Genomic DNA, 11,434 nt, shown 5'->3' with positions numbered 1-11,434 from the left:
TTGACAACCACACGCCCAGCCGCCTTCCTTAGCATCCCCACCCCAAAATGGCGGTATCCACCTCGAAAACCCCACCCTACGAAAAAAAATACAACTTATTATTTATTGAAAATGTCGAATTTGCCCCATTGAGAAACATAAGGTATTTCTATTTTCTCCTTTACAACTAGAAAAACGTGGTGAATTAAATAAAAAAGGCAATACTTTATGTTAAAATATCTCTCTCATAATGACGGGTTGCAAAGGAAGGGGAAGGCAAGGTGTGGAAGGGGCAATTGTATAGGCGGGGGCAGCACGGGGGGTTGTGGGGGCGGGGAGGGGGTGATCGTACATGCAGGCACTGCGTTGATGTGGAAGAAGGGGGCTATTTTTTTTTTTAATTTGTTTTATTTATTTTAACTATTTTGTTTTTTATTATTAAAAAATAGGAATAATTAAATAGTGATACGTGACAAGTTAACTTTATAAACTGGTTACTAATTTAAAAAACTGTTAAAAGACTTGTTTTAAAAAATTAGGAGCCAAAGGTAAAATCATTCCTACAATACTCAAAGCTAATTAGCTCATTTTGAGCATGTCAAGCAAAGGTAAGTTTATTCTTTTAAATTTTTCCAATTGTTTTTCCATTAAACAATAATTACATAAACTATGGGAAGTGAATAAAATAAAATCCCAAAACGTACACCGCCTTCCTTTACCAAATTCCGGACACGGTGAACACGGTTTGGAACTCGGTAGTGCAAACTAGAAACATCCCACTAAAGTTAAAACCGTCAATTCATTACACAACCAAATTCTAAAATTGCTATAAATACTCTTCCACACCCACACGACCAAACCCATCAATCCTTCTATCAAACTTCAAAACCTCTTCTCAAAACAAACCTCATCAATTATTACAAACAAGAAATAATCCGACAACTTGAGATTGAAAGATGGAAAACATGATGAACAGCCACCAAGTGGAAACCCCGACATACTGCGCTAAGGGTTGTGGATTCTTTGGAACAGCGGCGACAATGAACATGTGTTCAAAGTGTTACCGAGACCACCGACTTAAAGAGGACCAATCCGTCACCGTTAGAGCCGCCGTTGAGAAATCGTTATCATCGACATCTTTGTTGATACATGAATCAGTAAGTGAGGAACCGAAACATAAGTCCGATGAAGCGGTGGTTGTGTCGGCGGAGAGTTCGACAAAGGCGGCGAATAGGTGTATGAGTTGTAACAAGAAGGTCGGAGTTGTCGGGTTTAAGTGTAAGTGTGGGTCCACTTTCTGTGGGTCGCATAGGTTTCCAGAAGAGCATAGTTGTACTTACGATTTTAAGGTTGCTGCTGAAGTTGTTGTTAGTGGACCAATTCAACCAAAAGCTTAAGCTGATGGTTGAGGTCCAAGAATATGTTTTATACTCTATCACGCCCCCTCACACGAGAGCCCGTTTGGGCTAGAAGTGTGGATGCAACATGGGCCCTCCTCATACCCAGCGCTTAATATTCCACTTGGAAGTGGGGGTGGATGAGATTCGAACCCGTGACCTCTGTGTCACGCTGGCTCTGATACCATGTTAGTGGACCAATTCAACCAAAAGCAACATATTCTTGGGCCTCAACCATCAGCTTAAGCTTTTGGTTGAGGCCCAAGAATATGTTTTATACTCTATCAGTTGTCATCGCTAAACAAAATCCTAAGATTGTTGCGAATAAGTTGCAGAGGATATAAAATTCAGAATTTCTTGTATTTTTTTAGATTTTTATGAATTGATTTTGCACTTGTTTGTATAATTTGATTATTTTTCAAGAATTAAGAAAATTATTATAGAGATTTAGTTGATTTATGTTGTTTTTTTAATTTGTGGTATTATTATCCTGGTTGTTTGTAAAAACCTTGAAGAAAATTGTTGGAAGAGATAGAGATTGATGATAGGTGAGTAAGCATTTAGACAAACGTTCTTATTGATGTAATTGTGGAGGGCTATTACAATTCAACTGCAAAACAATAAGTGCAAAAACTAGAATTGGTAATTTGGTATATGGATGCATTTTTTCTAATCACAACCCAAAAATAGAATGAAAAAACAGAGTACCAGGGCAGACAGTTTTTTGAGATTCCTTTTAAGATGGAGGGAGTAGTAGAAAAGCAACAAGGACTAGAAGCTGCAGGTCTGCAAATCGATGAGGATTGTAATGAGCTAAAGCGCATTACTGTAAGCTAAAAAACAAGCTTCAGCTTAGTGTAGAGTTGAACACTACAAAAATAAAAGTTTTTTTAACAACTAATTTTGGAGTTACTAAATCATAATTACTCCCTCCGTCCCCTTTTGATAGTCCCTTATGGACAAATTTTAGTCCCAAAATGTTCACCCTGTTTACTTTTCTAATAACTATTAATATTAATTAATTTTTTTAAATCAAAATTCCCTCTAATTTACAACAATATTTGTGCAAATTTAACTTTTCCATGTAAATTTAGTTTTCCCATGCACTTTTATTACTTTCTTTCTCAACTTTTTTGCATATCCAATGTCAATTTACTTTTTCAATGTATTTTAACTATTCTTTTTTGTGTTTATTAATTCCCGTGAAAAATGCCCATAAGGGACTATCAAAAGGGGACGGAGGGAGTAAAAAAAATTCATTGTCTAATTAAAAACGATATTTTATGTTTTTTTAATAATTAATGACTATGTATTTTTGATATGTTGCTATTTAAAATAAATTATCTTACTAATTGTTATTAGATGACATTATATTTTGGCTTGTTGCCATATAACAGCAACAAAAGGTTTTGTATGTGGCTAGCCACAATATGTGGCTAGCTAACACATGACAAAAGTAACCCCAACGACCTAGTAACCCCTCACCGAATCTAATAGCCTCTGACCAAGTAACCCTTGACCGGATCGGACCAAGTAACCCCTGACCGAACTGAGTAACCCTTAACCGTACCTAGTACCTCTGACTAAGTAACCCCTCTAACCGAGTAACTAGGGGTGTCTATTATTCGGATAAAAACCGAAATCCAATCCAACATCAATTTGAATCGGATCCAAACTTTAAATCGATCGGATTGAATTTTTTTTAAATTCGAATTTTTGAATGGGATCGGATTAACCTTGTTCGGATCTTAAAAACCGAAATAACCGAATTATGAAAGTGTTATTTTACAAAAAAATATTGTTAATATTAATCATGTACTAATAAATCGAAGCCATTGTTAATTTTTAAGGTATATGTTCGATTTATTTATTTATTTATTTATTTTTTTTTTTTTTTTTACGGTTTGGTTGTGAGTTTGGTTGCATCTGTGTTTGTTTGTGGGTTCGGTGAATATGTGGGATCGGAGGGGTTACTAAATTGGTTAGGAGTTACTAGGTGGGTTACTATGGGGGTTACTAGGTCGGAGGGGTTACTAAATCGATTAGGGGTTACTAGGTCGGTGGGGTTACTTGGTCAGGGGTTACTAAATTTAGTAGTGGTTATTAGGGGTAGGGTTGTTCATCGGTTTAAGACCGGACCGGACCGAAAATTAGAATTTTAAGAACCGAAAACCAGACTGATTAAGCTAGGACCAAACCTGGACTGGACCGATTTAAGATTTTTTTTAAAAAAAATCTAATTTTTTAATAATTTAATAGAAAAAAAAAGTAAAGGAAAATCTACACTTTAATGTCTTTTTGTATATTTAATAAAAAAAAGCTCATAAATTTAAAGTTTTCTAACCTTATTAAGAATAATCTTAACCATTATTTAAGGTTTATTTCACGCATTTTTTTAATTAAAAAACGGGTTCGGTCCAACACCGATTTTATAGGGTTTTGGACCAAACCGGACTGAAGATCGAAAAATAAATTTCTAGACCCGAAGACCGGTCCGGTCTAGGGTGGTCCAGTCCTGACCAATTTATGAACACCCCTAATTAGAGGGGTTACTTGGTCAGGAGTTACTAAATCGGTTAGGGGTTATTAGGGAGGTTGCTAGGTCGGAGGGGTTACTTGGTTAGGGGTTACTTAATCGGTCAACGGTTATTAAGTGGGTTAGGGGTTACCAGGTCGAAGGGGTTACTTGGTCGGAAGGGTTACTTGATTAGGGGTTACTAGGTCGATGGGGTTACTTTGTCATTATTTGCTTATTTGGCACCCTGTCGCTAGGAAAGGCAACGGATCGGATTCGGGTCGGATGTGGCTAAATCCGAATCCGATCCGTTTAGTAAACGGACCATGGACTCGGATCCGAATCCGAGTCCGAATCTGAAAAATCCGAGTCCGAATCCGATCCGACTCGTAATTTCCGAATCTGGTCCGTTTATACGTACCTCCGAAATGATCCGAAGTTTTTTTTTTTATTTATTTTTTTTATAATGTCATATATCTATAATTGCTTGTATTGTCATACCAATTAAAGTATAAATATAACATATTTAAATTATAAACTAAGTTACTTAACAAAATTTTGCTACAAAACAAGCAATTAATTGTCCAAAGTTATAGAGCATATGCTTATACTCTCGGATTCGGATTCGGATCGAACTCCGTCGGACTTTGCGTAGGGTCCAAGTCCGATCCACCTCCTATTCAGATTCGGATCTATTTTATCGGATTCGATTTCAGACTAATTTTAAACGGATTCGAATCGGATTTTTTTCCTTCGGATCGGATCGGATTCGAATCGAACTCGAATTAAATTGTCATCCCTACCTGCCGCATCGTGTGGCTTGCCGCACCAGAAACTTGCTGTAATTTGTTTGGTTGTCATTAGGGAAATTAAAATTCCTAGGTAATTTAAAGGGAATTTTAATGACATGACTTAAGGGGAGGAGGATAAATGAATTCTATGGGAAATTGAAAATTCTAGAAATCTATTTTGCACCTTTAAATAACATATCATTAGTGTATTTCCTTGAAATTGTGTGTATACATAACACGACCTTATATTGTATTCCTTTTTCTGTTTTTCATATACTCCGTAGAATTTCCACGAAAGAATAACTTTAATCCCATACCATACAAACTCGTAAACTTGAGCTGTCATCATAATCCTTAAAAAAATTATAAATTTCCAAAACCCACACCACCTTTATAAACCCCTTGCCAAAAATATTCTAACACCAGTATTCCAGAACCTTCCCAAGAGGGCAAAACCGTTAATTCATACACAAATCCTACTTCTACCACCTTCCAATTTTTTTGCTATTTATTCTCTCCCAAACACCCCTTCTTTTTCCATCAAATCTATTTTCCAAAAAAAAAAAAACCGAAGAAAAAATTTCCTTCTTCCGAAATTCAATTAAAAAAAAATTACGATATTCAGATCGATTGAAAGAAAGATGGAGAACATGATGAACACCCGACAATCAGAAATCCCGACATACTGCGCCAAAGGTTGCGGATTCTTCGGAACAGCGGCGACAATGAACATGTGTTCGAAGTGTTACCGTGACCACCGTCTCAAGGAGGACCAATCCATGACCGTTAGAGCTTTCGTTGAGAAATCGTTATCGTCGACATCTTTGTTGATACATGAATCAGTAAGTGAGGAACCGAAATATAAGTCCGATGAAGCGGTGGTTGTGTCGGCGGAGAGTTCGACAAAGGCGGCGAATAGGTGTATGAGTTGTAACAAGAAGGTCGGAGTTGTCGGGTTTAAGTGTAAGTGTGGGTCCACTTTCTGTGGGTCCCATAGATTCCCTGAAGAACATAGTTGTACTTATGATTTTAAGGTTGCCGGTGAAGTTGTCATCGCTGAACAAAATCCTAAGATTGTTGCTGATAAGTTGCGGAAGATCTGAAATTTTAGAATGTAATTTTTTAGGTTTTATGATTTAAATTTCTTGTTTGGATTAATTGATTGGTGATTAGTGTTTATGAATTAAGAGAATTATAGAGTTTTACTATTTTTATTATGTTGGTACTCTTGGCAGCACTATTTTTTGTCCTGATTTTTCACTGTTTATTAATGTAGTTTTGTTTATGATTTGGTAAATTGGGTCACCTAAAACTCTAAAACGCTTGAATTAAGGTTTTTATGTTGGTTATTGAAGAAAAGTCTAGAAGAAATTATTGATAATGAAAGGTCGAGACGTTGAGTAAGCATTGAGATATGAATGATATTGTAGTTGTTGGGAATTTGATTAAAATTCAAATGCAAAACAATGATAACTATATAAGACGTGTGGTTTGCATCATCTTTAGTGTTTTGATATGTGAAAAATTGTAAATTGATGTTTAAGGGTTGGTACATGGATTAGTAATTGACAAGATTAAGCTTTAAGTCATCATTAATTTTAAATTACCATTTGTTGGGCTCGTGTCACGACGGAATGCACGCACACTTTACATAAGTATATTATTATCCGCTTTAAAACCAGCCCGCACGAACTTGTTTTTGGACACCTTCTCAAAAGACCTCATACTATTGGAGTGTCTTTTTACTAATAAGGAGCTCTTCACCTCTTTATTCATTCCTTATGAAAGTTGGGATGAACAACCCCATCACTATTCTTCAAATTTATCTATACTATTGCAAATTTTCAACCACACATTATTAGATTGGAGTAATTAGCATTATAAAAACGGCTCTACTAGTTAAGTTCGAGTTTGAACATAATAGTTCAAATCATATATCAAATAGGCAAAAGTGGTCGTAACATCTTGAAGTATGGCTTAGGTGCACTGAACGCCCTGAACTTTGCGTAGTAGCCAAAACACCACCAATTATGGTGTTTTGTGCAACGCGTGCCATATATGAAAATTTTCGGTAATTTATTTTACCGGGAGGAGGTGAATCTTCACTCTTTAGAATATTTATGTAGTCTTTTATCCACTTAGCACACGTAGATTAACTTCCTCCGATGAAATAAGTGGCCTGAAATTCATTTAAGGCACGCGTCGCATCTAACACCATAGTTGGTGGAGTTTTGGTTACTACGCATAGTTCAGGGTGTTTAGTGCACCCAAACCATACTTAGGGATGTTGCGTCCAATTTTACCTATCAAATTTGCTCATGCTAATGTACAAATTAAATATTGTATGAAGTATAGCTTGAGATTTGATAGCTCTAGTTATAAGATCATGTCAAGGAGTACTATAATCAAATATGATTTTGTTACTTATGGGCTCAATATAGCCCTTAATCTTTGAACTTTTTACGACTTTACTCCACATAAAGTATTTGTTAAAGAATAATGTGTAGGTAGGATATCACGACATATTATTGTTATCATAGGTTAATACTCACTCTAACACCATTTACCAGCTTACCTTGTGGACTAGTGGTAAGAGAATGAAACCTCTGAAGTCTAGGTCCAGGGTTCAAGCATTGGTACCACCTCTCTTTCTCTCTTCTCTCCAAAACACTCTAACACCATTTATTTGTCTCTTTTATCATAAAAGGTCTCATATCATATACGAAGTATGTTTATAGGGACGGTAAGTTCACAACTCTACTCTTACAATTAATTTAGGTCGTATTATTTTTCTCCCTCGTCAGTTCTACTAGAAATTATTATATACACCCGGGTGCACGGTGCATCTAAGGGTATTTGTTTGTTCATTTCGATGATTATAACATTCTCTCCAATTCTACTCAACTAAAATTTTATAAAGCACGATATGAGTATGAGGTAAACATTTAGGAACGAAGGGAGTATATAGCATGCTTTAGACAATTAAGTGCGTTAAACAATTTTGTTCAAATCAGAGATAAGAGAATATTTGTAAAATATAGTTTAAGTTCATCATTAATTGCCTTTAATTGTCAACATTCTTTGTATACACTCAGCCACTCAGTGTCAGGAATACATGAACAATCAAACATTTTGGGCTTCATTATTTCAAAAAAAAAAAAAAAAAAAAAAAAAAAAAACATTTTGGGCTTCATAAGGCCTAGAAACTAAGCCCAAAGTCTGCAAAGGCTTTATTTTTAACGGAAAACATTTGTCCAAACCATACCTTAATCAGCCCAACTCATAAGACTCTAACTAAGGCCCCTTTTTTTTTTTTTTTTTTTTTTTTTTTTTTTTTTTTTATAATTTTATTTATTATTATTTTTTTTTACAAGAAGGTTATGTTCAGATAACAATATTTTTGTAACTTATCAGTCAAAAAAAAAATTATCCAATTTTATCTCAATTGTTTTTAACTTGTAAAAGAAGTAATAAGAAATCCAAAGAAGCTTATAATAGGAAAGTCATCAATCCTAATTCTCAAACAATTAAACCATTACTAAACCGACTTTTTCTCATTATAAATTGGAGGTAATTAAACACCCTAAAATCCATAATCTTAAAACCATAAAATACCAATATACCATCTTCGTATACTTCAACCAAAACCCTCAAAGAATTTCACGTAGAAAAGTGAACAAAACCGCGATTTCAACATGGAGAAGATGATGAACAACAACAATGAAACGAGTTTGTTGCAATCAAACGATCCAATATACTGCGCTAACGGGTGTGGTTTCTTCGGGACCAAGGCGACAAAGAATCTATGCTCAAAGTGTTACAAAGATTTATGTCTCAAACCCTTGGTGACAACCTCTTTGGAGAAGCCCTTAAGTTTGTTGTCTTTGTCTGACGATGAAGAAAAGGAAGAGGCTGTTAAAGAGGCTGTTGTTGAGGAGGATTCGTGTTCGAAGAAGGCCACTAAAAACAGGTGTGAGAAGTGTAACAAGAAGGTTGGAATGTTAGGGTTCAAGTGCAAGTGTGGGAGTACTTTCTGTGGATCTCATAGGTACCCTGAAGAACATACGTGCACGTTCGATCGCAAAGCTGCTGGTGCTGTTGCTATTGTTAAGGATAATCCTCTTATCTTCAAAGATAAATTACAGAAAATCTAGGGTATCAAGCCATATTTAATCTTATAGTTTCAAATTCGCGGTATTTAGTTTTGAGTGAACTTGTTTACAATGGGTAATGTATGTGATTTTTATGTGATTTTGCAACTAATTAAGTGGTTTTATATGTTACGTCCATTGTATACAAGATTTATTGTTATTATTATTTCAATTGTGAACATAATATTTTTTTTTTAATAATAAGTTCGTTTCTTGGTTATCCTAATGTGCAAATCTATACTTAATAATTTGTAACAATTATTTCTTAGTTCAAAATTATATTTCTTTGATTCTTTTAGTGTGATATTGTTAAAAGATGTTATGTTTGCAACAAGAATGTTATTATTTAGGATAATGCAATGTATGCTATTATGCACTTATTATTGGTCTTGAGTAAGCATTAAGAAAATTTGATTCCCTGATTATTACTAATTATTTCAAATTCAAGATTTGCAACTACTAAACTATGATTTCTTGCTGATAGCCGGGTAGTTTATGATGACAATCTTGTTTTTGCCATTGATTGATCAAAGTGCAACTTGCTTTCGTGTATGTGCAATTTCACTATCGCGTACCTTCCTAATTATAAGCAACAATCTGAGTATTATGTTACATGTGCATTCCAATTTTCTTGTTGATAACAAAACTGTTTTGAGCAAGCTAAGTAAGACAGTCCTATATAAGATTTTGTTGAACTACTGTCTTGCATAATCGGTTTGAGTTACCAATTGGTTACTGGTATAGTGGTGATTGAGACTACGCTTGGTAGAGAGGACCCGTGTTTGATCCCCGCAACAACAATTGGGAGGGGACTGGAACCTAATCACCCAAAATTGATCCCCGAATCCGAATTAGCCCAAAGGGTGAACCGGGTGAAACACCAAAAAAAAAAAAAAAAAAAAGTCTGAGTTCTGATATTTTAGTCCTGAAATTTTATTTGCATTAGTCTTCTGTTAGTTATCAAATGTAAATAATCCAATGATCATAGTATCTACTGAGTATCTTAAAATCTTGATATTGGTTGTTAGCCTATAATTACAATTGTGATTTGTGTCTGATAACCGAGTTTTGTCATTGTAGATGTGTAAATTTTGAAAGAGGCCAGTTGATAGATAAACAAACACCTCTGTTCTTTGAAGAGGAAACAAGATCAGACATGAAAATCAATCATTGTTTTTCGTCATCTCTTGTCTGCAGCCTTGCAATTCGATCAATTCTGTTGTTTTCTTTTGCAGTTTCCACTCTATTTTGATGATCATGCTTAATTTTGATGGTTAAAATTTTTACAATGGTGATCGATCAATCAAACATCAGTACATCACTAATTACTTGAAAGCTGTATTTCTTGAATGTACTTTGTAAGACGCTTTTAAATGTGAATATACTAAGGCCCCTAATTATGCTGTCAATACCATTAAAGAAGCCTGATCTTCATGTTGAGCCCTACTGTAGGACCTTGCAGGAATCATGTCGCGCTGTTTCACATAATATGTTTACTTCTATAACAATTTGCTGGATCTATCTCATATACAATTTGCTAGATCTATCTCATGAATTTATGTTTAGGTTTGACTACAGATTGTAACTTCTTTGTCAGTTGGCCATCATTCTTGTTAATTAGGAAATCGTTCCTTCGAAACTCATGTAGCTAAATTAGCTCAAGTGATGCAGTGACTGATTCCTCCTTGAATGTTGAGTAATATCTTTTACAATAATCAATTGCAAGTTAATACATGTATGGTTTTTTTTCTAAATTATTTTTAATGGACTGTGTTGAACCAATTTTGCCAATACTTGGCTCATTGAGTCATTGGATATCCGAATTGGCATACTCTCGCATTTATGCTTTGAACTTAAAAAAAAGAACAATATTTAGCTTGAGATCAGTTAATAAAGTACTTTTAATTAAATAAATCTTAGGAAAAATACACTTTAATAATCCCAACTATTGCCAATTTACTTCTAATAATCACAACTAAGGTTTATTTTTTAATAATCCTAACTACGCCTTGAATTACCTTCATCAGTCCCAAAAACCAATTACCTGATAAAAGGGTAAAAAAAAATTATTTTTTTAAAACGCCACATGTCAGCACATAATTGCCTAATATTAAAAAAAAAAAAATTAACAAAACCCATCCCGCCACCTTCCCCCGTCACCGCAAAACCCTAACCCCACATCGTGAAACCAACCTAAACTCGCCGAAAATTGCTCGCACGTCCCCACTAACCACCTAAACCAGCTGATTTCACATTTACAACCCCATGTGACCTATCCTCGACCCCCGAAACCACCTTCCGAGCCACCCCGATTCCCAAAACAACCAACAAGTCCAACGAAAGTCCATTGGGGTGGCTGGGTAGGTGGTTTCGGGGGTCGAGATTGGGTCAATTAGGGTTGTTGAGGTTAGGACGGCGATGTCCTGTGGGTAAGGGGGGCGGCCGGCGATTTTCCGCCGACGAGGTTAGGTAGTTGGCTAGGGTTTCGCGGTGGAGAAGGTGGTGGGACTTTTTGGGGTGTTTTTTGTGTTTTTTTTTATTTCTATTATTTTTTTTAAAAAATTGGACCAATCACGTGTTGACACGTGTCATGATACTTAT

At 35.3% G+C, this 11,434-nt stretch overlaps 1 protein-coding gene and 2 pseudogenes across 1 annotated transcript; all 3 read left to right on the top strand.

The window, feature by feature from the left end:
• The first annotated feature begins 935 nt into the window (after positions 1-935).
• LOC145568205 (zinc finger A20 and AN1 domain-containing stress-associated protein 9 pseudogene) lies at positions 936-1,376 on the top strand (annotated as a pseudogene).
• A 3,947-nt stretch (positions 1,377-5,323) lies between these two features.
• Positions 5,324-5,785, top strand: LOC145568197 (zinc finger A20 and AN1 domain-containing stress-associated protein 9 pseudogene; annotated as a pseudogene).
• A 2,592-nt stretch (positions 5,786-8,377) lies between these two features.
• LOC145568186 (zinc finger A20 and AN1 domain-containing stress-associated protein 6-like) lies at positions 8,378-8,836 on the top strand. Its single transcript, XM_081627629.1, has one exon. It carries the CDS (start codon positions 8,378-8,380, stop codon positions 8,834-8,836), a length of 459 nt encoding a protein of 152 aa, XP_081483755.1.
• The last annotated feature ends 2,598 nt before the right edge of the window (positions 8,837-11,434 follow it).

Source organism: Chenopodium album, chromosome 2 (assembly GCF_948465745.1).
Source record: "Chenopodium album chromosome 2, dcCheAlbu1.1, whole genome shotgun sequence".
NCBI lineage: Eukaryota > Viridiplantae > Streptophyta > Magnoliopsida > Caryophyllales > Amaranthaceae > Chenopodium > Chenopodium album.
The sequence above is the reverse complement of the archived record's forward strand: the minus strand, read 5'-3'. Positions and strand labels throughout refer to the sequence as shown.

Coding starts and splice junctions, on each gene's coding strand:
- LOC145568186 (XM_081627629.1), top strand. CDS start 8,378: ATGGAGAAGATGATGAACAACAACAATGAAACGAGTTTGTTGCAATCA.